Source organism: Phycodurus eques, chromosome 6 (assembly GCF_024500275.1).
Source record: "Phycodurus eques isolate BA_2022a chromosome 6, UOR_Pequ_1.1, whole genome shotgun sequence".
Lineage (NCBI taxonomy): Eukaryota > Metazoa > Chordata > Actinopteri > Syngnathiformes > Syngnathidae > Phycodurus > Phycodurus eques.
The window spans coordinates 20,609,685-20,635,930 of NC_084530.1; the positions used below are offsets into that span (position 1 = coordinate 20,609,685).

Genomic DNA, 26,246 nt, shown 5'->3' on the forward strand with positions numbered 1-26,246 from the left:
ACGTTGACCTGATTGAGCAAAACTAATGTTATATTTTGATTCAGCACAACAAAATTTTCCCTAATCAATTACAAAAATAAATAAATAATGAATTTGTTGTTAACCAGTAAGTTAACTTACTATCATACAAGTGACTTGCTGCAGCGACCCCTGACGGGACAAGCCAAAAATCACTTTCCTATACAGTATTTGAACACAAGCAGATGTAACCCATGCAGACAGAGCATACAACAACACTTAGAGGCATATGTTCTTTATCCTGTGAGAAAAACGCCTGATATTGCAGCTTAGTTGGGACGGTCTGCTGTTTCATCAACAAATTTACGTGGAGTATGTCTATGTCTTATACCCCCTGGTGGCCAAACCTCGCACACCAGAAGGCGCAACACAATGTCATTGAATTATCATTATTTTTACATAATATTTAATGATGTGACTATGGTATGTTTTTATAAAGTACAATATTATAAAGCGCTATTTTTCATGAAAAAAAAATTCTCAAAACTTTGGGAAGCTGGAAAAGATTATTGCCATTTACATTAATTTCATTGCAGAAAGGCAATTTGACAGATGAGTGTTTTGAGTTAAAGGTGAGGTCACATAAATTAACCTCTCAAGTCAAGCTACTACTGTATATTAAAACAATTGCTTTCACTACAAAGTTGTTTAAACAAAAAAAAAAACGCAGAACGGTGAAACAGAGTCAACAGGACACAAGGCTCCGAGCTAAATGTCTTCAACATTCAAATGTAGCCTTCAAGTGAAGCAGTGGCGAGTCTAGGTCAAGTACTTTGGGTGGGCTAAGCACGACCTAATTTTGGGGTGTACCCTTCTGAAATTTGATAGAAATTTTTAGACCTTGAAAAAAACAATTTGGTGGACAACACAAAATAGGGCTAGCCTTGCCACTAATAGATAATAATAATAATAATATATATTTATTCAATACGCTATAAATCTGGTTTATTGTCATTATAGTCAGAAAAGCACAGACTGTGTGAAAGCGCACTTTAGACACAGCACGTCCCGCTTCTGCGATTTCTGTCAAAAAAGAACAAGCGGATAAATTGAATGCCAATTTGCCGTAAAGGCAGGGAATACAAAGCGATAGAGATCCCACATTATTGACACATCAGAAGCTTATCACCTGACATTTGGCAAGAGAACTAGGTTTCACCTTGGAGTGGTCGCAAGTCAATTGCAGTGCACATATAGACAACCATTCACACCTATGGGTAACTTTGTGTCTTCAATAAACCTAACAAGCATGCTCCACACAGGAGGGAGCAAAGATTCAAACCCTGAACCTCTCAACAGTGAGGCAGACGTGCCAAGCACGATGCCACCATATGGCCTCCAAAGTTATGCATCCTTCATATTCATCTCCAGTGGTACCTTGACTTACAGGTTTAATTTGTTCTGTGACCAATCTTCTAACTCAATTTACTAGGCTTTACATGATCAGGATTTTTTTTTTCACCTAGTTTAATAAACGCATCACCGATCCAATCGTAGGATGGAGCAATACATCTATTTAAATAACTTATTTACTGCATAGAGTATACTTGTGTACTGTTTACTGAGTATCAAAAAAGTACCCTCAAGCATTTTTGTTTGAACTGTTTAAACAACACAACCTAAAACATTTTTTTAAGTTGGGGCACTCGTAAGTCAAGGTACCACTGTATATCACTAACGATACCGCTGAATCCCACCTGCACTCCCTGGTGTCTTGCTGGCGCCTGCTGGTGGAGGTCCTCTGCGGTACGGTCTGCATTAGCAAGCTGTTGGTCAGCCTTCCCGCCGGCGTGTCTCCGCACTCTTCCTCCTCTTGGTCTGCTTCCCTTTGCCCGTTTTCACACCTGAAAGAAGATGACATGTTTGTCACAATTCAAAACAAGGTGTCTAAAGGTCATGTCGATAGCATTTTTTTAGTAAAAACACAAACACCTCCCACTATAACGCAAGTGATATTTAGTAAAAGCTTACACTGTTAACTCACATAACTGTAAAGCAATTGCCCATAAAGATTCCATCGCATTACCACTGGTGGATGCAGCATTTCATCATCAAGCCACCAGAATACACTTGTCAATCAACGTAGTCGTGTGGCAAATTACATGGCCATACACAAATACACCTTAATCCTATGTCAACAACTAAGCCAAACATTATTATAACATTATTTTCAAATGCTAACACTGGTAAGGCTGTTAGCTCACACTAATCTGTCCTAACACTGCAGTTCTGTTTACCGATTGGCTTTAGACATGATAGTGCCTTGAGTGTTTCTTTCGCTCTGGAACCTTGTCCAAGTTGTCAAGTCATTGGCTGAAACCCGTTGCAATGTCCTGTGCTATTTGCTGTATTATTTCCTCACAGGGTGTAGCACTAACTTTCTAGTCCACTTAATATAGAAAGAATCCAACTTCAACGTAGTGACACAATTGTTATACGTTTTACTGATTTATACTGTTATTGTTCTCTGTTCTTGCTTTTTTTAGTTTGTTCTCTTTTCTGTCTTCCCCTTCTCAAACCAAATTCATTACTTTACAAAATAAGAGGGTTTACAGTGAATATCCGCTAGTGGGATAGGCATTGAGCATTGCTGTGTATATAAGAGTAATTGACAGCACTCCATAAAAAGGTTTGAAATTGCCTAAAGATTCTATAAGATGCATCTCAATACACTTCAAATTATTAAATTCCTTTGCATAAAATGTCCACCAGATGGCATAGGTTCATTGGCCTGAGCACCAAAAAGCAGTGAATAGGCCAGTTTTTCAGCAAACAATACAGGATACGCCCCTTCCTGCTAGTTTTACACCTGCGTTCCAACATATTCCAGTAGCCTAAATAGCACAAAATTTATAACACTTGTATATAAATAATGACACCGTAATGTTCTAATAATCGTGGCATCTAGGGAAGATGCATTTTCTGCCTGTAAACATAACTAGCTAGCTAATTGCACACTGTAGTCGTACAAATGAGCCAAGTAATTATAACTAATTGATGCAAACAAAGGAGCTCTAGTTTTTATACAGTGAGAGAAGGGCGACCTATGCCAGGTTTTAGCCGACCCCCCCCCCCCAAAAAAAAAAAAAACTCAGAAAAATTGATAAGGTGAAAAACACTTTTTCACTATATCACAAATAAGTACCATATTGTGTTCTCAATCTTTGCACGTTTTCAGCAATTATCTATAAACGTGTAATGTATTTAGAAACAAATCACTGAATACACTTTTGTTGTGTGAGTACACAACCGTAAGTATGGAAACATTACAAAGTAAATTTTCCATAGTATGACCCCTTTAAAGGGAACATTTTGGTTAGAATTTCTAACACTGACACGTGTTGGACACCGCCAGTCTTACCTCCACTCCTCGTCTTCCGTCAGTGTGGGCAAGCAGCCTGGCATGGGCTTGGCGGGCCCCGACGACGGGCTCTGGTCGTTGGGGTTCAGCTTGGGACTCTCGCCACCAGTCCGCGTGTACTCCAAGTACAGGTCCGACTTGAGAAACAGAGGGTAAGTGTTTTCCTCCATCGTGGCCTGGATCTCCGTCTGGGCCTGCGACACAAATGAGATAATATCATTGTGAATATCAAATACTGTACATCTAAGATGGAACACAATCAGTTTCCAAGAAGCCTGAATTTCGAGATAATTTTTCCAAATATTAATAATGTAAACAAAAAACTGTTCTAGAGTCAAAATTGTTTGTAAAAAAAGACATATGCTCATGTACAAGCGTAAAATGAATTTAACCACAGAGTGTTTTAGTAATTTAGCTGTCGGACAAGAGTAAAAATAAGTTAACCACCATTCATAGCTTTTCACACAAGAGTATACAACCATTTGTAGCTGTAGTACAAGAGTAAAAAGTAGTGGACCACCATTCAAAGCTGTCATAAAAGTGTAAATGGTTGAAGTGCTCATTCCATCCATCCATTTTCTGTACCACTTATCATCATTAGGGTGGCGGGCGTGGTGGAGCCTATCCAAGCTGACTCTTGAGCGAGAGGCAGAGTACACCCTGAACTGGTCGCCAGCCAATATAATATATATATACATAACCATTCACAGTCACATTCACACCTAGGGGGAATTTTGAGTCTTCAATAAGCCCCCATGCATGTTTTTGGGATGTGGGAGGAAACCAGAGTAAACCCTCGCAGGCAAGGGGAGAACATGCAAACTCCACACGCGTGAGGCCAGATTTTAACCCGGGTCTTCAGAACTGTGAGGCAAATGTGCTAACCAGTTGGTCACCGTGACGCCCCTCATTCCATGCTTTTTAGAACGTTCCACAAAGATGGCAGCAAGTTGTCATGTCACATTGATGATTTTTGTGGAGTTGTGTGAACGGGTTTTTTTTTTGGGGCAGCCGTTGCCAAATGGTTAAGATCATTGCCTGCCACCGTGGGGGACCTAGGTTCAAGACCCCCGACTGGACCATCCATCAACATCCCCCGGACTCACGGCTGTGGTGTCCTTGAGCAAGACACTGATACTCCAAAATGCTCCCTGGACGCTTCAGCTGCCCCCTGCTCTAGTGTGTTCCACTAACATGTGTATGTGTTCACTGTGATGGGTAAAATGCAGAGAACAAATTTTGTGTGCATGCATGCATGTTCGTGACAATAAAAGGTGATTCTTCTTCTTCTTTAGGCCTGTCACGATAAAACAATTTGAGCAACAAGCATGATTACTGCACCACTCAATGAGGGGGGACAGAGTAGAGCCAGCAAGTATAGGGGGGGGGGATAACTTAAGGAAATTCCCTTAAACGGGCACCGCCACTTAATTTCAGCCCGTCCCTGGTTCTAAAAGCTCTGACATCATGAAAACTTTTATTTGACCGGCTGTACCTGTACTCAACACCAGTGTTTCTCAACCAGGGGTCTGTGGACTCTTAGTGGTCTGTGGTGTAATTGCAAGGGGTCTGTGAAAACAAAATTTATTTGTAAAAAGATCCTATGAGATTTATAGAAGTAGGATTATTTCACTGAAATGTCAGACCTTTAGCTACCTAAACTACAGAGGGTAAGAAGTAGACCTGTCAAGATAATTCGAATTGTTGTTCAATAAATAAAATGGACACGATAGTTTTTAAGGACTTGATAAATTGTCATTGTTGTGGTGAGCCGGTGTGTAGATCACACAGTGTGCTGACAGACTTGTACGGCTGTGTCATTAGCCGCTACTGGGCTCATGGGAGGCCGGCGGACCGGTACACTCTTGAATGTGTAGGCTCCATCCAATACTTCACAGCCTTGCTCCATGTGCAGCGCACAGATTCACACAACAGGCACACTGAAAGGAAAGTTAACTGTTTATTATGTAAAATATGTAAGCAAGTGATTTAAGAAGCTAAACAGCTTGCCCCACCACAGCAACATCATTTAAAACGTCAGCACTTCAGTCTGAGTTGTTGTGTTAGTCCCCAATAAACTCGCAGGGGAAAGTTAACTGTTTATTATGTTCGCTAGTCCCCGAGCTAAGGCGCTAGCGAGCTAAGGAGCTCAACAGCTTGCTCCACCGCGGTTAAGTCATTTAAAACGCCTCTCTCCGAGTTATTGTGTGTGTTAGACCTCAATTAACACAAATACAGGAAAGTTAACTGTTTCATAACATCAGTGTCACACTTCACTTTATTGAGCCAGTAGTAGGGTTTATGCCACGGATGGGGCGGGACTTCTAGCAAAATATTTGTCCCATGGCCAGGACTTCAAGGGCTCATAGTCACAATGAAATCAGGATAAAATTTTTGTAACACCTTCTGCCAGTAAATGCAATAGCATTCTCCCGAAGTAAATTAAAACATAATAAAAGTTTCAACGAACAAAAAGCACTCATTGATGTGTGCTTTGTATTTAATTCTTATTATTTTTTTAATGTGCCTTTGTGTGAAGCTTCTATAGTATTATACTGAACAGCAAGCCACACGGCACCACTCAGCAAAGCATACGTCGGGGAAAATGAAGAGCAATGAGGAAAACACTATGCCAAATGAAAAATATCACGACACATTGCCTATTCTATTTTGGAGCTTGTGGATGATCAAAGGCTGGCTTGAAGCCAGTCAGTCACAAAGAGTTGAGCTGTGCTATTTAGTCACGTATGACATAAATCAGGGCCACAGCTAAGTGTTGACGTTTGGGGTTGCTTAATGGGGGCTTGATGGAAAATAAATGTGCCCAAAAATGTAATGCCGAATATTTGCTTAAGGGACTAGGACAATAAAACTTTGCCATAAACACATAACACCAAATATTTTTCAGACCCCCTAAAATCTTGAATAGTTTTTAGGGGGCTGAAGCCTGAAAATAGGCCTAGCGACGCCACTGACATCTTTTTTCAACTCTGCATCTCTGTCCTTTTCTGGGTGTGTGTACTGTCCTACGTTTTAACGCAATGTTACACAGGATGGGCACATACAATTGCTAAACTCTCAGGGCGAGTTAAGTAAAACAGTGACTCTTGTGCAGTTGCTAGCTTTCCCAAAACGAACAGTTTTTGTTTTATTTTACGTTCCTCAGTATTGCATTTGTTAGCATTCCACAAACAAAGCGCAAAACCCTCTTTTCAATACAGGATACAAGTTCTAAATGTTTAGTGTGCAAAAGCACGGAGACGACAAGCCTGGCCAACCAGCTGCTTCTTGCTCGCTGTCCCTAATCAAGTGGCCAGCCCCACAGATACAAAAAAGATCTTGCTTCTTGAAATCCCCACAAAAGGAGGAATAAAACAACTGTTTTGTGTATGTAGTTTGCTTAGCTTAAAGACAAAATGAAATAACTGTGTCGTCATCTCTTTTAGTTTTGACCAAAGAATGAGTGGGCTAACATTAATAGTTATGTTAGTTACGCAGTAGACGATCGGTCCATATTGAACTCAGGTATTGACGTGGATGAAAATGCTTAAATTACATGACTCAACTCGTTGGGCGAAATTCTTGGTATGCCTTGAGTGAATTGTAAATAATAGTCATTTGGCGTAGAGATCAACGGACCGGAAGAGGCGGGGCGGGGTCAGTCCTTAAAACAGGAAGTCCGTGGCATAACTCGCGTTGACTACAGCGAACATTAACATATAATTAATTGACAGGTGACGGGCATCGTCTTCAGTGGACCAACCGCAGTCTTGCAGTCTTATTTTTTTATGAATACAGAGGCATTAAAAAACCAACGACATTATCACTTATCATAATAGTTTTGGGGGAAAAAAACAATTGTCTTAAAAAGGTTGTTATTGTGACAGGCCTAGTAACAGGACTTTTTTTTTCTCTAATTCCATCTGTTTCACAAGTGTAATTCATCGCATTTTAATAAGAGATCATTCATGTTGTTTAAAGGTCCCATATGTTGGATATTTAGAGCTCTATAGAGTGACTCTCGAACAGGGACTTAGTAAAAAATTATTTAAAAAATTCAATTTTAATAATAATAATAAAAAAAACACCTTGATTTTGTCATACGAGTGTCCAGAAAAGGCCCCGCCGACAGCAACTTCTGTTTGACCCAGTTTTGTATCCTCTTTGTACATATTTGGCTCAGACTGCCCCCTTCCTCTCGAAAATATGCAGGGGGGCCCAGGACACCAAAAAGTTTGAGAACCACTGTTTTATGTTTTTGGCTTTTTAGAGAGTCTTTTGAGTAGGTGAATCTTCACAGATAATTACAAGCAGTTTTCTGACAGATAAGATGCAGCCATTTGTCAGGTCTGAATGTCGTAACCCTCATGAAATGGACCTGACCAGTGAAGGCAACGGTTAAGGAGAAGACATTGAGGCGAAGCACGGGTATTCAGTTGAGAAGTAGCCGTGCCATATTCATGCAAAGCTCACGATACTGTGATTTAAATGTCACTCCTTTTTTTTTTTTTTTTAACTCTCCAGCTTTTCCCAAAACACAGTTCTGCTCCGCAATGGCTGGACAAATTCACTTGGCTCAGATAAACTATGAAAGGTGTGCTATGTAATATATGTTAGATGCATGATGGCCTCACACAGAAGTCACTTGCTACTTGCTTGGAACATATGCAATGGTCAAAATGGTACCACCTCTGCTCTAGATCAGAACCTCTGCCTCGATGGAAAAACCCTGATTTAAACCCTCTACTAGCCAAGTAAGTCAACATTCATCGGTGCAACGTTTGTGTGAAAAACTTACCTGCTCAAACATGGCGGGGTCAGGATGCGGCCTTCCCACGCAGTCTCGTATGAAGCTCTTGGTAGCCGGCTTAATCTGCTTGGAGACGATGCCGCCGCCATCCATGATGTACTTCCTGTAGATAGCCTTGGCAAGCTTGACCCTCTTCTCCGGGCTTGTCTTACGGAATCCCGAGCAGGCAAACCAGAAGTCCAGCAGGTCGGCGCAGCTTTCCTGGCAGAGGAAGTTGCGAAACAGCTGGATGCCCTCCTGGTCGTCCAGCAGCGAGTGAAGCGACTCAGCCCACTTCAGGTAGGGCGGCGTGGGCGAGGCCGAGCCCTCTGGTTCGTAGCCCAGGTCCAGGTCAGGGCGACGGGGGGTCGCGGATGACGACGAGGAGGGCGCGTAACCAGAGGAGTCGGCTATCTTGGCGGTTAAGGAGAGCGGAAACCCGAAAGTTTGCGAGAGTGCGCCGGGACGGGTGGCCGCTGACTTCACGGGCATCTCCACGTCTGAGCCCTCCTCGCCAGGGACCGGCGGCCGCGGCGCATCCTCTGTGAAATGGGCCGGGCCGCTCAGCGGGGCAGCCACACCGCCACCACCTCTGAAGCCGATCCCATGTAAGTCCCTGACAACGCTCATGTCTCTGGTTGCGCACAGCGGAGGTCACACTTGCCCCTGTAGCGATGATTTTGCAAACAAACAATTCACCCTGCAAAAAGGGAGACAAAAATAGCGGTTGGTGTCACAAAGGAAATCATGGGGGAGGGAGGGCGTCAAGTCTATTATTACGGCGAGACACCCAGAGAGCACATTATTAACCCTAGGTTATGTTGTGGGTCAAACCAAAAAAAAATTACAAATAGAGTGCTACCTCAACTTACGAGTACTGAGGTAATCGTAGTTACGAATTTTTCCAGATACGAGTCGTTGCTCGGCAGATTTTATTTGCCTTGATTTGCGAGCAATGACTTGATTTGAGTGTGCGCTTCTCACCAGCCACCTACAATTAAAGTTAAACCTCTTAGTGGAAACTCAGTTCACTAACAAATCGGTTTAAAGACAAATTTTCTGACAAATATTGCTGGGGTCACGAAATCCACACGCAATGCTAACTTGTATTTTTTCCTCACACATCGTATACATTATTCATTCCACAAGTCATGTGTTTCAGGTATATTTGTTATTTTGCTATAAATTAGCCTGTAGTATGGTTTCCCAAAAATTCTAATCTTCAAGTGATTGTGCTATTAAGAAGCTGAGGTTTTTGGAACTTAAGTTTTGCTAAAGAAAGACAGACAGCAGCTGCTTTGGATGGTGGACGGTGGGGAGAGAGAGTGGAGTGTCCGCTTCAAGGGGTAAACGGCACTCACTCAGCCACGCCGGTTAAAGGCACAACACATGGACATATACTACAGGGTGTGTCTGAGACTTTTGACCTAATTACACTACAATAAAACCACTTCATTTCTTTATATTCTCAATTGTATTCCCCCCATCTGCGATTGGCTGGCAAGCATTTCAGGGTGTACCCGGGTCGCCTCTTGCCCGAAGATAGCTGTGATATCCTCCAGCACGCCCGCGACCCGAGTGAGGAGAAGTGGTACGGAAAATGGATGGATATTCCCCCCCATTTTTTCTGGGGGGGGGGGGGGGGGGGGGGGGGGGGGGCATTTCCATTCATGTCAATGGCCAGACTTGATTTGAGATACAAGTGATTTGAGTTACGAAAGTGGACACAAATCAAAATAATCTTATAAGTCAAGGCACCAAGTTAAAAGTAGTTGTTCAGCACCTACAGTAATTGCATTTTTTTTCTATAGAACATAAAGTATTAACAAACAAAAAAGCACATATTTGCAGCTATCCATTTAATTTTTTGCTCTTTCTGTAAAGCCCTAAAATGTCACCTGAGGAAAAATTAAACCTCCTGGATAGGGGTGCTGCACAATGAATCAAATTTCAATCGTGATTACGACTTTGGCTGTCATGATTAAATTAGCCTGATCGTCAACAATTTTTCCATTTAAAATGAAGGGTCTGCTGCATATGAAATTAACACTTTCTCAACAAGTAGTCATCCAACCACCAGGGCGCGAATGCATGGTTAAGGCTTCATTAATCTGCCTAAACGCGAGCACAATGCACATCCTGCAGTGGGATCCTAAGTACTAGTCAGTCACTCGGTGGAATAAGTAGCGAGCAAGTCATGCAGAGAGAATAAAGTACAGTAAACATTGGGGATGATAGTGAGGTGCTAGTGCCTTGAAAAGGGATCAACATCTGTTGTCTGGACTTTTCAATTCACGGCAAGTGAGATTAAACACGAAGTCATATGCATAGAGTGCAGCAGAGTAGTCTGCCCTGCGAGCTAACAAATAATCTGTTCAAATATCAGAAAAAAATGGCAGAAAACATTACCAAATCTCAAAGTACTAGACAAAAAATAAGTGATCCTCTCGTGCAATTATTTCTCCAAAGTGGCATTACCGACACTGTATGAAAAACGGCTGCAGTCAGGCCAACCTACAGTCAAAAAGACAAAGTCAAGCCACCTGCCACAACGATTGTTCATATTATGCATTATGGCAGGGGTGTCAAACCCATTGACCCATATCATGGGCCAAATCGTAGTTAGACTTCCCTCGGAGGGCCGCTACGACTGTGAACCCATATAAATGAAGAATTACCTCATATCCTGTAATTACATACAGTATACACAACACATTGACGAATAACCAGTTTTGAAATCAGAAGCCTATAAAAACATGTTTTTTGACTATTACGTTTATTTTCAAAGTGGGATTGGTAACAAAAAAATGCTTGCAAATATCTCAAAGGTATTACACCAGAACACAATGAGCAATTTTGATTTGCTTTCCTGGGCCACATAAAATTATGCGGCGGGCCGGATCTGGCCCCCGGACCACCAGTTTGACACCCACCTGTGCATTACGGTAACACGCCGGAGGCTGGCCTGACTATATTGAAAAACACCAGGGGTAAATCACAACTTTCGAGTTCTTTGCAGTTTGGGACAATAACTGACCTATTGTCAAGCAGAACAATGGCGCCATACCTGGCCTAGACAATTCACTATATTGACAGGGATTTTCAAATGAAAAGCCTTGAAGCCGAACGTTATGGTTTGTTTTATGTGTAAACTGCCTTTGCTTCCATAGAGTTGCGCTTTATGATTGCATTGTGTAATAGCATATTTATTCAGTTAGCCCTTGTAAACTTCAAGTTCTTGGATACATTTTTTTAAATCTTATTTTATTCTTATTTAAAGTTTAATTTTGCACTTAAAACAGTTTACATATCGTTTGTTGAAAAGTAGGACAAAAAAATGCAGATATTTTCGTTTTTTGTTTTGCATTTAAATAGATAACGTGAATTCTTCTGTCTCTCTATCTTCTATTTATCCATCTCCAACTACCTTTCTTTTTTATGTAAATCTTTTTTTCAAAGGCCAACAACAAAACAACCTAAAAAAAATCTATCAATAAAAATACAAACCTCAAACTATTAACAGTCCCTGCCTAGGAGTTGATAAACGGCATAAGACATTTTTTTAAATTATGTTATATTCTTTGTTACAGCCATGTTGCTCCACACATGACAAACAGGTCTGTATTTTACTTTAGTGAACAGATAATATGCCTCCCACCTGTCTTGGAAGTAAACTGTTTTCCATCTTTTGTTTGGCCATTTTTGGGAAGGGGAAGTGTAAATTTGCTCGAAGAGAACGGTAGCATAGTTGCTAACGCCTGCAACAGAAAGGGAAGGGGCGCTCGCTGGTCTAGACTGATGGGCCAACACGCTAGCAAAGCATTCTGGGATTTGTAATATTCGTGGCGCATGTGCTATATACCTGCGGGCCAGCTATAATACACATTTAATATGGTCTTGCGGGCCAAACATAATTACATCGTGGGCCAAATTTGGACCCCGGGCCGGAGTTTGACATATATGTGCTAACCAGTCGTCACCGTGCCGCCATGTAAATCAATTAATCTTTGAAATTTAACACACATACCTAGTTAATACCCCTAGAACAGTCCAGGCTCTCCCGTAGAATATGGCTTAAATAACAATACTGCATATACATCGGAAAGTGAGAGCATTGGGATAAAGCTAGTTTGAGGTTGTTTTAGCCTTTTTAAGTGTGTATTTTTGTAATTGTTTTTATTTATGGCTAGCCATGCAGTGGGTTGCACTGCCCTGAGTAACATTAGGGATAATACTGGAATTAATTAAAAAAATAATACTGGAATTAATAAAAAAAAAAAAGCCGGAATCCTGAGCAAACAATAGTACAGTTTCCTTCTAGCCAACGGTGACAGTTAGCTACTGTTAGCAAAAGTTTGCTAGCGGCGCGCGTTCTACAGACTGCCACCGCCTAAATTCGAATATCGGGTACAAAAATAAAAGTTAACAGAAATCTCCTTTTGAAGTAATAACCTGTTGAAATCAACAAAAACCCGTCGAGAGTAAGTTCAGCGAATTTGCTAACAGGCTAGCTCTAGTTAGCACGGAGGCTAGGTGGCTAACTAGCCTTGAAACTGTGCCCACCAACCACCAGTGAGCGTGCCAATGCTTTGAAGTGAGAATCTCATTCATCTTGGGCCTTGCGAGAGGGGCGGTGTGCTTGTGGGGGATGGGGGAACTACAGCAACAAACTCCACAACTACATAAAACGGCCCGAGCGAGAACCAAAAACCAGCCGCCCCCCCCCCCCTCCTCCATCACCACCGCGATGCTACTTTCACGGCAACTCATTTTAATTTATTTAAATTTAAAAAAAAAAAAAAAAACATCTTAAAAAAGTGTTCAACCTTGCTCGGGATGCAAACAAAAACAAGAAAGCGGAGGGGCACGTTTTCCACTCAGCCTGCTAGCCACTTTAGCATGCTAGTTAGCATTAGCTCCCCCTACACACACACACACACACACACACACACAGTTTCTCGCTCCACACAAAAAAAAAAGTCTTACCGTCTCTGATATGCCGATCCCCGTGTCGTGCCGCATTGGGGATACTGGCGCCGAGTGTGTACTCCACAAGGCGACATAAGGAAGGCTTCATTGGCGTGAATGTCGGGGGGGAAAAGAAGAAGAAATGAAGCCGACGTCTTTGCCCCCCCCCCACTCAACTCAACTCCCCATGGTGGCAGAGTGGCTCCACGGCAATAATACGAGAGTGTGAGAGTGTGCGAGAGAGAGAGAGAGAAGAGAGAAGAGAGAGAGACGAGTGCTTCTGTGCGTTTGTAGTTAAATGTTTTTTGATATACCAGGGGCTTCATTTTTCTTTTTGGGATTGATCTCTAATAATTGAATTAAAGGTGTCACAATTAGTCGACTAATCAACAGCTAATTGATGATCAAATTCATCAACTATTTTGATCATCGATCAATCGTTTAGAGCAGTTGCTATCAAACATTTTAAATCAAGTGCCACCTAAAAAAATATTTAGCTCTCCAAGTACCACCATTATGATTAACATAAAAAATACAGTACTGTAGTAGACATAAGTGTTCACCAAAAAACAAAGCAGAGGATTTATTCTGAAAAAGTGTATACAATATGTTGTCAGCCCTTGACAATCATTTGGACCTCCCTTCATTTTCTTGGCATGGGTCGATAAAATATTTTCATTCATCATGTTAATCTATTTGACATTTTTCAATATTTTTGTGAGTAGATTTTCTTTTTTTAGATGTATTTCTTTAGAGCTTGAGAGGATGCCGCAACGAACCAGCCACTCGCAATATCACCTGGAGCCACGGCTGTGGTGTCCTCGAGCAAGACACCGATACCCCGAACTGCTTACAGTCCCCTCCAAAAGAATTGGAACTGCAAGGTTAATTCCTTTGTTTTTGTTGTATCCTGAAGACAGTTGGGTGTCAGAAAAAAAGATGAATATGAGACAAACATTCTGAATTCCAGGTTTTATTTCATTGTATTTACATCTATATGTGTTAAACATTGTTTGTTTATATGTGCCCTGCGATTGGCGGGCGACCAGTTCGGGGTGTACCCCGCCTCTCGCCTGAAGATAGCTGGGATGGGCTCCAGCACGCCCGTGACCCGCTTGAGGATAAAGCATTACGGAAAATGCATGGATGTGTTAAACAACTCAGGACAGTGTACCTTTTGTTTGAAGCCACCCACTTTTCAAGTAAGCAAACGTATTGGAACATGTGACTGATGGGTGTTTCAAGTTGCTCGGGTGTTGCCTTTTAGATTGATCGCTTAAACATTAGCTAGTGCTTGTTTTTGGCTTTGGGATTCACCTGTGAAAACTGCATTTGCTGTTAAGCAAATATGAAGACCAGAGAGCAAACCATTTTGAAGCTGAGAGAAGAGGGAATATCGATAAAAGCTATTGCACAAACATTGGGCAAAGCCAATACAACAATTTGGAATTTCCTGAAAATGAAAGAAACTACTGGTGTACTGAACAACAGACATGGAACAGGTCGGCTATGGGTCTCAACAGCAGTTGATGACAGAAACATTATGAGAGCTGTGAAGAAACACAAAGACAACAATGAGTGACATGACTGCCAACCTCCACAGGGCAAGGGTGAAGGTATCACAATCCACTGTTCGAAGAAGACTTTGAGAGAAGAAATATACAGGCCATACCACAAGATGCAAACCACTCATCGGCAAAAAGAATCGCAAGGCCAGATTGGATTTTGCAAAGAAGTACAGAGATGAGCCACAAAAGTTTTGGAACAATGTTTTATGGACTGATGAGACCAAGATTAACCTCTACCACAGTGATGGAAATGCAAAAGTATGGAGAAAGAAAGCATCTGCTTGTGATCCAAAACACACAAGGTCATCTGTGAAGCATGGTGGAGGTAATGTCATGGCTTGGGCTTTTGCATGGCTGCTTCTGGAACAGGCTCACTAGTCTTTATTGATGATGTAACTCATGATGGTTGCGGCAGAATTAATTCTGAAGTGTACAAAACCATTTTGTTTGGCAATTTACAGAAAAATGCATCCAAACTAATCGGGAGAAGCTTCATCATGCAACAAGACAATGACCTAAAACACATTGCCAACACAACAAAGCTCTTCATCAGGAGGAAAGCATGGAAGGTTTTAGACTGGCCAAGTCAATCACTGGATCTTAACCCAATAGAGCATGTATTTTACCTCCTGAAGGGAGAAACCACCAGAAACAAGAACTGAAAGAGGCTGCAGTAAAGGCCAGGAAAAGCATTTCAAATAAAGAATGTAACAATCTGGTGAAGTCAATGGGTCGCAGGCTTGATGCAGTTATTGCAAGTAAGGGTTATGCCACCAAATATCAAATGTTATTCACTTTAAATACTAGAATTCTGAACTTTTGTCTCATATTCATTTTTTGATCTGAAACCCAAATGTCTTCAGTATATAACAAAATCAAAGGATTTGACCTTGCCATTCCAATACTTTTGGAGCGGACTGTAAGTAGCCCCCTGCTCCAGCATGTGTTTGCTGTGTCGACATTTGTGAGAGGTTAAATGCAGAGGCCAAATTTCGTGTATATGCATGTATTCATTGTTCTTCTTAATTAAATCATGTTTTCTTTGCAAATTCAAACTTAACTTTCATACATTGTAGCTTAATACAAAAATGAAAATTATACTACTATTAATAAATACAAAAATACATTAACATGTTTATGTTTTAAAATGGAGATATTTCCGTAGGTTGTTTTTTGTGGGGGATTTATTTCTTTAATTCATACTCGGTTTGGAAATTTAAACATAATTTTCACTGACTGTAGCTCAATACGAGCAGTAAAAAATATTATCTATAATACACATTAGTACAGATATAAATATAATAATTTTTACATTTTACTTTATTGAAATATAAACAGGCGGCACGGTGGCTGACTGGTTAGAGCGTCAGCCTCACAGTTCTGAGGAGCGGGGTTCAATCCCGCCCCCGCCAAAAACATGCATTAATTGGGGACTCTAAATTGCCCGTAGGTGTGAATGTGAGTGCGAACGTTGTTTGTTTGTATGTGCCCTGTGATTGGCTGGCAACCAGTTCAGGGTATACCCCGCCTCCTGCCCGAAGATAGCTGGGATAGGCTCCAGCACACCCGCGACCATAGTGAGGAGAAGCGGCTCAGAAAATGGATGGATGGATGGATGAAATATAAACAATTTAAAAAATGTCATAATCATGTTAATAGGTTTTACATTTTTAAATATTTTGTTCGGATGATTTTCCTTTTTGGGGTTTATTTAATTAAATCATGCTCGGTTTGCAAATTTAAACAGCATTTTCACTGATTGTATCTCAATACAAACAGGAAAAATATATTATTATCTTATTTCTTGAATTAAATCATACTTGGTTTGGAAATACTAAAATAATTTTGACTGATTGTAGCATAATACAAGCAGTAAAAAAAAAAAATTATAATGTTATATATAATGTTTGTTGTTTTGGTGTTGAGGCACACTCACCTGATTTTGGTGCAGGCAGCGTGGGTTCAGTTTCCACTAAGTGACTTTGTGAATCTGGTCGTCTGCCTTCATACAGTATGTGCCCTGCCACTGACTGGGGACCAATCCAGGGTGTAGTTCACCTTTTGCCCAAAGTCAGCTGGGATAGGCTCCAGCTCACCCCCGAACCTGGATAGGTTAGGCCAGGGGTGTTCAGACTTTTTTTTTTTTGTATCAACGGATACAAGGGCCACTTTAACATTTCTTTGATCTGAATTCATTAAACATGCTAAAACCACTGCTACATTACAACTGTCTGTCAAAGTTGACTCGTCAGATCTTAGGGTAGCCTGCTCCTGTCTATCTACTAGAATAGGGCCGCCCTAGCACTGAGCAGCAGCCGAATCATATCAACACATTCAGAACCAAAACAAGAACAAACTGTACTAAGCTCAAAAATTTTAAAGCAGTTACTTGAGGATCATTAATGGAAAATGTTCACAAATTGGACCTTGGGATGGAACAGAAAGTTATTCCTCAGGGCGTTATGGAGACAAATGTGTTTCTATTTTAGTTTTTATTTCCATCTTTGCATATCTAAAACAGCGCTATATAAAACCACTGTAATAGTAATACTGTATAAGTTTTTAGGCTTTGTCATCTGGCTTCAGCCAAAAAGTCATCTGGGACAGGCTCCAGCACCCCGCGACACTCACAGGGTAAGCGGTGTCGAGCATAGGTGTCAAACTGGTGGCACGGGGGCCAGATCCAGTCCGCCACATCATTTTATGTGGCCCGCGAAAGCAAATCAAAATCGCTCAATGTGTTCTGGTGTAATACCATTGAGATATTTCCAAGCATTTTTTAGTTACCAATCCCACTTTGAAAAGAAATGTAATAGTCGAAAAACATGTTTTTATAGGCTTATGATTTCAAAACTGGTTATTCATCAATGCGTTGTGTATACTGTATGTAATTGGAATATATGTGGTAATCTTTCATTTATTTGGGTTCACAGTCGTAGCGGCCCTCCGAGGGAAGTCATAACTACGATGTGACCCGTGACAAAAAATTAGTTTGACACCCCTGGTGTAGAGAATGGATGGATGGATGGATGGATTTTTAAATATTTTTCATCTGTTGATTTGACATTGTATGATTTCTTTAATTAAATCCTGCTTAATTTCCAAATCCAAACATAATTTTATTGTAGCTCAATACAAGCAGTAAAAAAAATGACTATTAATAATTTATTTCATATACTAGTTTTATCAGCAGCACGTAAATACAAAAGTAAAAGGTTGAATGACAACTATATGACTGTGCACTAATATTTTTATTAACAGACATTTTTCAGTTTGAATATATAATGCAGGAAGTAAATATGTATTCTAATTTGTACATTTTTGGGTTAAAACTATTAATAAATACAGGTGGTTCTATATTGAAACATCCATCCATTTTCTGAGCCGCTTCTCCTCACTAGGGTCGCGGGCGTGCTGGAGCCTGTCCCAGCTGTCATCGGGCAGGAGGCGGGGTACACCCTGAACTGGTTGCCAGCCAATCACAGGGCACATAGGAACAAACAACCATTCGCACTCACAGTCACGCCTACGGGCAATTTAGAGTCTCCAATTAATGCATGTTTTTGGGATGTGGGAGGAAACCAGAGTGCCCGGAGAAAACCCATGCAGGCACGGGGAGAACATGCAAACTCCACACAGGCGGGGCCGGGGATTGAACCCGGGTCCTCAGAACTGTGAGGCTGACGCTCTAACCAGTCGCCCACCGTGCTACCTATATTGAAACATGTCTGTCAATAAAAATAGAAGTGCACGGTGACTTTCGAAAACTATAAAAGGACTATGTAATTAAAAAAGTCTAAAGCTTAATTATTTACTTTAGATTAATCGACGCAGTGAAATCGCCAATCTCACTTGGTTAACTATAGGTTATATTATATAATATAATAAAATATACAGGAGTAACCTTTGCACCTACAGTATATTTTATTTTTGTATATATTACTTTTGTCAACAGCATATACAACTAAAAATGTCCAAATAAGTAATGAATATAGCTATTACAAGAAACAAATAAATTAAATCAAAATATACTTGCAAAAATAATATTAAATTATTCAAAACATTTCAATTATTATTCAAACAAAATTCAATTATTATTCAGACAAAATTCAATTACTGTTTTCACAATTATTATTTGATTATTAACATTTTATATATTCTCTTTATAATCCGGCATTTAGTATGGGATTTGATAAATGTTGTTGCATTCATAATAATAATAATAAAATCCTAACACATTCCAACATAAAGAATACAATCAAAAAATAAAATAAAATACAAGTAGAAATAATGCCAATATGAATCTGAATAAAATAAAAGTTGCTAAATCAAGATGGTAAAATGCATCATAAAAAAATGCAGTCTTAAAATGACAGGAAATACACTATATGCTTCGGTTATTTGCAGTTCTACATATTGCGGTTCTATATCCATCTAGCGTCACTGATGGTGTCGTGCTTCAGTTCCCACTCAATGACGGTGTGAACGTGAGTGCGAATGGATGTCCATGTCTATATGTGCCCTGCGAATGACTGGCGACCAGTTCAGGGTGTAGTCCGCCTTTCGCCCGAAGTCAGCTGGGATAGGCACCAACGCCCCGCGACCCTAACCAGGATAAGCGGTGTTGAAAATGGATGGATGGATATCCATCAAGCTACCATCCAGCAGCACCCCCGTTGGTGAACACTGGTTACTACACTCCTGACAGCAGGTTAATTGAGGCGAAAACGGACTGATTAATGACTAGTTCATGTCAATCGGCTATTAGTACACGTTTTAATTCAACAGTGAGACAAACTGTGTTAAAAAAATTAATACTGTAATTCTGTTTTTTGTGTGTGTTTGTTTAAAATTTTTCAAAAGCGTCCTTACCTCCAGTTTCTAACCTTCCATCAGTTCACCGGGGCTCACGTCCATTTCTCCACCTCCCCCGGCAGCGGGTCGAGCACGCCGCCTGTGAGCCTCCTTCATCCTGGCTGTCTGTCAGTCAGTCAGGCGGGAGGAGCACCTACCGAGCGAGTTCGAGAGAGCGAGAGAGAGAAAGAGAGAGAGAGAAAAAGAGAGAGAGGGCGATAGAGAGACATTAGACTACAAATGCATGTATTCTTAATTGAGGACAACTTAATTAAAACGAGAACAGTGATTTTCTTTTGGGATACATTTTAAAAATATTCAAATCATATGGCTCACCATAATGCGTCCTCAGGTGGGGTCCACATACTTGCATAGGTCCAATCCTGGACCAATGACTGATGCTGCTGCCTCACAGCGACCGAGCATAGCCTACGGGAAACAAATTAACAATTAGGTAACTCAAAAGCAGCGTTGGGGAGATTACTTTGGAAATGTAGTTGATTACAATTACAAGTCACTTTGTCGAAAATGTAAGAGTAGTGCAACTATTTCAATTACTGCAAACACCAATCCCAATGAAGTTGGGACGTTGTGTAAAACATAAATTAAAAACATAGCACACTTATTTGCAAATCCTTCTCAATGTATATTCAATAGAATACACTACAAAGACACAATGTTCAAACTGATAACTTCATTGTTTTTTGTTTTTTTTGCAAATATTCTCTCATTTTTAATTTGATGCCTGCAACACATTCCAAAAAAAGCTGAGACAGGGGCATGGTTTACCACCGGGGTCTCCGTTTTCGTATTTTGCACCTCATAATGGAGTCAGGTCTGGACTGCTGGCAGGCCAGTCTAGTACTCGCACTCTTCTACTACGAAGCCACGCCGTTGTAACACATGAAGAATGTGGCTTGGCATTGTCTTGCTGAAATAAGCAGGGATGTCCCTGAAAAAGATGTTGCTTGGATGGCAGCATGTTGTTCCAAAACCTGTATGTGGCTTCACATCTGTGTAAGTTAGCCAAGCCATGGGCACTAACACACCCCCATACCATCACAGATGCTGGCTTTTGAACTTGGTGCTGATAACAATGAGGATCGTGCTTTTCCCCTTTGGCCCGGAGAACACAACGGCCACGGTTTCCAAAAACAATTGGAAATGTGGACTTGTCAGACTACAGCACACTTTTCAACTTTGCGTCAGTCCATCTCAGATGAGCTCAGGCCCAGAAACGCTGGCAGCATTTCAAGATGTTGTTGATATATGGCTTTTCGCTTTGCATGGTAGAATTTTAGCTTGCATTTGTTAACACCTAACTGTGTTAAATGACAATGGTTTTCTGAAGTGTTCCTGAACCCACTTGGCAATATCCTTTATACAATAATACCGGTTTATAATGCAGTGCCGCTTGAGGGATCGAAGGTCACGGGCATTCAATGTTGTTTTTTTACCCTGCCGCTTACTTGCAGAGATTTCTCCGGATTCTCTGAATCTTTCAATGGTACTTCGGATCGTAGATGATGAAATGCCTAAATTCTTTACAATTGTACATTGAGAAAAGTTGTTCAAGTGTTGGCGTATTGGCTCGCGCAGTTGTTCACAAAGTGGTGAACATCGCTTTATCCTTTCTTGTGAAAAAACTCCAGCACATCCAGAACATGGTGATCTGCAGAGTGCACAATGAAATCTGAAGACATTCTGGAGCCAAATGTGCGACCCAATGTCGGAAGACTTGGTTTCACATCCAACATACGTTGTATTGAATCAGTGCAGTGTACAATGAAATCTTAAAATTATGAAGGCATCCCAGAGCCAAATATGCTTCCCGGTGTCAGAAGGCTTGGTTCACTTGATTGGCAGACCTTACACGCATGAACGTTTCATTATGTAAGTGTATTCACATCACTCTGATACACACACACACACACACACACACACACACACACGCGCGAGCGCTAGTGGTGGTGTTATTGTTTGCGACAGTTGCCCCCCGAGACGAGGAGGAGAGAAAGAGAGAGACAAAGACAGAATACTGAGGAGGCTGAACTTGACCTTTATGATGTCTTGGTGAGGAAGGGTTGGGGGCATGTTGCTACTTATGAATATATAATGAGCCTCTGCCGTGTGTGTGTGTGCATATGTGTGTGCGTACGCAATCGTCTGAGCTCTCAGCTGAAGAAAGGTCATCACAAGAGGGGGCTTTAATACACCTGGCATCCGTCCATCCACCAATAGTACCTCCCGACCTCTACCTAGAGTATACAACAACATGAATATTTACAGTAGTATAAAAGTCTAACGCCCCTGTACACACCTCATAAAGTCGTCTGTGTGCCACAGAAGCCAGCAGATCCCTGTGCCTTTTACGCAGACCCTAGCTAGCTGCAGATCCTGTGTCCTTTTACACATTTTCACCAGGATAGTTGCAAATTTTGGTGAGTTGAGAATCTTGCACCCCCTTTTTCATGGCGAATCCTCAAACCGATCATCAAACTTTGACATATTAGTCTGCGTAGGAAAAAAGAAAAATCTCTGCAATTTAGGGTCGCCCATCTGTCTAGGGTACCTGCTTTTTGATTGTTTGGGGCTCCATCCATCCAACCATCTATCCACCTCAGCTCTTCTCTGATCCCCCTCCCGGATGGCCGAGCTTCTCACGCTGACTCTCAGGGAAAGCCCGGAGACCTTGTGGAGGAAACTCATTTTGGCCGCTTGTATCCGCAATCTTGACCCACAGCTCGTGACCGTGGGTGAGGGTAGGAATGTAGATTGACCAGTAAATCAAAAGCTATGCATTTTGTCTCAACTCCTTCTTCACCACGACAGAGCAATACAGAGTTGGATTGTGGCTAATTTGGGTAAACAACCCAGTAGAACAAGTCCTGAAATTCGTCCAACACGGCTGCTTCAAACCAAAATGGCCGACTTCCTGTTTAATTTGAGGCATGGGTGATTGAGACGACTTCTTGTGTACTGTTATGATGGAAATGTCCACACATTTTACATCTATTGATGAAAAGTCACCTTAAATTGCTTGAAGACTCTGTGCATCATTTCCACAATTGTCATTTTACCAGAATTACCGCACTATTGGTCACCTACATTGCTTAATGACTCTCTATAGTTATGTGTTTGTCCTAACCTAAATACATACTGTATTTTGTTATAGTGGCTTTTTTTTCCAAACTTTTCAGGGTGAGCTACGGAGAGAGTTCTGGGGCAGTTGTTTCAAAACACATACAGTACATCTTCACCAGGATACTTGCAAAAATGTGAGTTATCGGGCAGGTTGAATCCCCCTAAAAACTCATTATTTCATCAGAAGAAGAAGAAGAAATATATCCATTTCAGGAAGGCCTTATTCTCAACCTAATTGACAGACGAGTAATCCTTGAGGTGTCTGCTTGCATTGTAAGGCAAAGCAGGGCTGTAACGCTTCACTTTTGTTTTTGCCAGTGACAAGCATGTGACTACGACTGCCACTTCCAATGAAGATGAAAAGCAGAGAGTAGGATGTCTGGCATTGAGTGGAAAGTGCAGAGATGGGTGCTTTTTTTTGTCCATGGAAGAGGGGGGGTCCTTTGTTCCAGCTGCCACTGCAGATTTAGGCATCTGTACGAAGGGCCTGTCAGAAACAGGCTGATCTCTTTGGGGCCTCCCCGTGGTACAATGAGCCATTTAGATAGAACTGGCCTGTAGTAAAATCTTCATTATATGGCGCTTAAAGGAGCAACAGACCTCTGGCTCTTTAAGATGAATTGGAGACAAGTGCTTGGCCAAACAGGAGGAGGTGGTGGCCAATGCGCTTGAGTTGATGACTGGACATCACACCCTGGTCATTGGTGATGAAACCATTTTGTTCCTGTGCCTTTTACATTCAACTCTTGTTGATGTCTGGATGTACTGTTTCTCCAGACATTCAAATGTTCAGATTTACTGTGTTTGGGGGAAAAAAATAAGAAAAAAAATGTCCATATAAAATTCTTTAAAAAGTTGTCAAATTTGAGATTTTAAAAAGTCAAAATATCACAAGAAGTTCTCTTTTCATGAGATAAAAATGTTGTATTATGAGAATAAATTTTAAAAAATATTTGTATCAAGAAAAAAAGTCTCAATACTAATAGAAGAAAGGTTTTTTTTCAGTTTAGAAAAAAAGTAGTTTCTAAAGTCTGAATCTTATGAGAAAAAAGCCATCATTTTTCAGTATGAAAAGTAATAACACAAATAGTAATAGCAGCAATAATAGCAGAATTTGTAGAAAAAGAGATTTTTCAAAAATATATATTTTTGAGAGGGACAAAATCTGAATACTATAGGAATAAAATCTCTTTTAACTTGTTGGTCATCCACTGGTAATGACCAACCATTTTGATGAGCTTAAATTAGGTAGAAAAAAGACATATTTCAACCGAAGATTCTTTGCCCTAGTATGACTGGATATTGAGAAGGCCTACACAAGCAACCATGATCCCTCTGTCTATCTCTATCCATTCGTCCATCCATCTGCTGGCCTTTCCCGGCCAGTCCCGTGTTGGTTTGCGAGTTGTCAATACCAACAGACAAGACATGCCAACAGACAAGATTATTTGCTGGAAATTCACTTGATAAAATATCCATCCATCCATCCATCCATTTTCTATACCGCTTATGCTGACTAGGCTTGCGTATGCTTGAGCCTATCCCAGCTAACTGCGGGCAGGAGGCAGGGTACACCCCGAGCTGGTTGCCAGCCAATCGCAGGGCACATAGAAACATACAACCATTCGCACTCACATTCATACCTATGGACAATTTAGAGTGTTCCATTAAACTACCGTGCATGTTTTTGGGATGTGGGATTAGGAGAAAACCCACACAGGGCACGGGGAGAACATGCAAACTCCACACAGGCGAGGTCGGATTTGAACGCAGGGCCTCAGGACTGTGAGGCAGATGTGCTAACCAGTCCAGTCGTCCACTGTGTGTAAAATAAAAATAAAAATTTGGAATCAGGCGAGACATTTTTTTTTCAAAGTTAAAGGTTGAAATCTTACATTTTATTCCCCACCTCCCCCTCCAAAAAATCTGTCAATCTTACAGGAATAAAACATATATTTTGAGATTTTATTTTTTTCAATATTCCGAGAATAAAGTCTTTTTAGGCTTTTTTTCCAAGAAAATTTTTAAAGTATTAAAACAAGAAAAAAAAATGGGGGATAAAAAACTCAGAATTTATATATATTTTCTTTTCCAAAAAAGTATAGCTGTGAGGAAAAAATATTTTGGGGCGGGAAAAACTTCATTGCAAAAAAAAGAATCAGAATATTGTACTATGAGAATAAAAAAAAATGTTTGTTTGTTTGTTTAAAGTCTTTTGTGAGTAAAGTCCCCCCCAAGTTAAAATCATGGAAGCCTTGGTAATGTCTGGTATGTACTATCTGGACATTGGTGACAACCCACCATTAAGGCAGAAAAAGATCCGTGTTTTATCCGAAGATTCTTTGCAGTAGCATGACTGGATATCGGGAAGGCGTCACCAAGGCCGCTCCGTGATCCCTCCATTTATCTCTTTCCGTCTGTCTGTCCATCCATCTGCTGGCCTTTCCCAGTCGGTTGGTCCAGTGTTGGTTTGCGAGTTGTCAGTAAATCTGCCATGGCGTCCCGCTGACGTGCATTGTGACGCCGCTGAATACTCCTGGGCTGCCCGTATGGCCTGCGCCAATGCTGGATTAGCCACACCGGATTAGCCGGCCGCCCTCCTGCTGCTTATTCAAATATTGTTTCACGTATTGTCATCATCCGTAGGGTTAATATGCTCAAGGAAAAAAAAAAAAGAAAACAGAAAAGAAAAACAATGCAGGTTTCTGAGCAAATTTAGAGAGAGTCAGGAAGAACGGGACGGGAAAGCGCCACCGCCTACCTGCCACTGCCCGCTGCCTTGCGAGCGAAAACGACCAAACGAAAACTAGGCATAAAAGCGAGCCTTGATCTTTGCTAACATGCCGTTCATCTGTCTTTTTTTCCTCTCTCTCCCCCTTTTCTCTCCTTCAACCCTCTCGCACATACACTCGGGAGTCAAAGCAATTGATGTGCTGCCTTTGATGGCAAAGAGAGGCCTATATTAGCGGCCAAAAAGGAGCCCCCGATGAAAGGGGCCAAAAAAAAAAAAAAAAAAAGAAAATGGACGGGAAAAATATGAGAAAAGACGGGAGATGGTGGAGATTGGCGAAGTCAAAGAGGCTTACCGTGCAAGCCCGATGGCGGCCGTGGCATCGACGGTTGGCCTTCCATCGCATGGTTTCGCCGGTCATCCTCAGGCGTATGAACGGGGGCTCGAACCCTCTGCAAGGTTTTCGGGGGGACGTCCCGCCTGCGGACGCCATCGCCATCTTTGTTCTGTTGTTGTCTTGGATGTGCCTCTCCTCCTCCTCTTCCTCCACGTCTTCATCCCTCCCCTTTCCTCAGCTTTGATCGTGCCTCGCTCCCCTCCCTCGCTATGACGTCATCACGCAGAGCATCAAAGGGGGCTTCTGGGGATGGACCCTGGGTGGAAATATTACGCAAAAGGACAGCTCGGACGACAAGGCACCCATCCCAAGCATCACGTTCGACGGGTGTACCCCAAGGCCCCCTGCCGAGACCCTTGATGATTTGTTTTTAGCCTTCCTGCACTAATACCCTCAGCTTGTGTAACGCTCACCTC

General features: G+C 41.4%; 1 protein-coding gene across 6 annotated transcripts in view; it reads right to left on the minus strand.

The window, feature by feature from the left end:
- The window catches only part of LOC133404379 (axin-1-like), a 40,518-nt gene extending 14,572 nt beyond the window's left edge, over positions 1 to 25,946 (minus strand). The window contains exons 1-8 of one of the 6 annotated variants that reach the window (XM_061680203.1): positions 25,789 to 25,946; positions 19,895 to 19,987; positions 19,577 to 19,712; positions 16,641 to 16,808; positions 13,155 to 13,239; positions 8,178 to 8,868; positions 3,380 to 3,573; positions 1,716 to 1,862 (exon numbers count right to left, since the gene is read on the minus strand). In XM_061680203.1, the coding sequence (XP_061536187.1) occupies positions 1,716 to 1,862; positions 3,380 to 3,573; positions 8,178 to 8,798 (962 nt within the window). In that variant the 5' untranslated portion in view covers positions 8,799 to 8,868; positions 13,155 to 13,239; positions 16,641 to 16,808; ... (1 more) ...; positions 19,895 to 19,987; positions 25,789 to 25,946. Of the gene's footprint in view, positions 1 to 1,715; positions 1,863 to 3,379; positions 3,574 to 8,177; positions 8,869 to 12,195; positions 12,399 to 13,154; positions 13,327 to 16,640; positions 16,809 to 19,576; positions 19,713 to 19,894; positions 19,988 to 25,003; positions 25,324 to 25,788 lie in introns of those variants that run through there. The other 5 variants (XM_061680205.1, XM_061680206.1, XM_061680208.1 and 2 more) reach the window with 5 other exon arrangements.
- Positions 25,947 to 26,246: the final 300 nt, after the last annotated feature.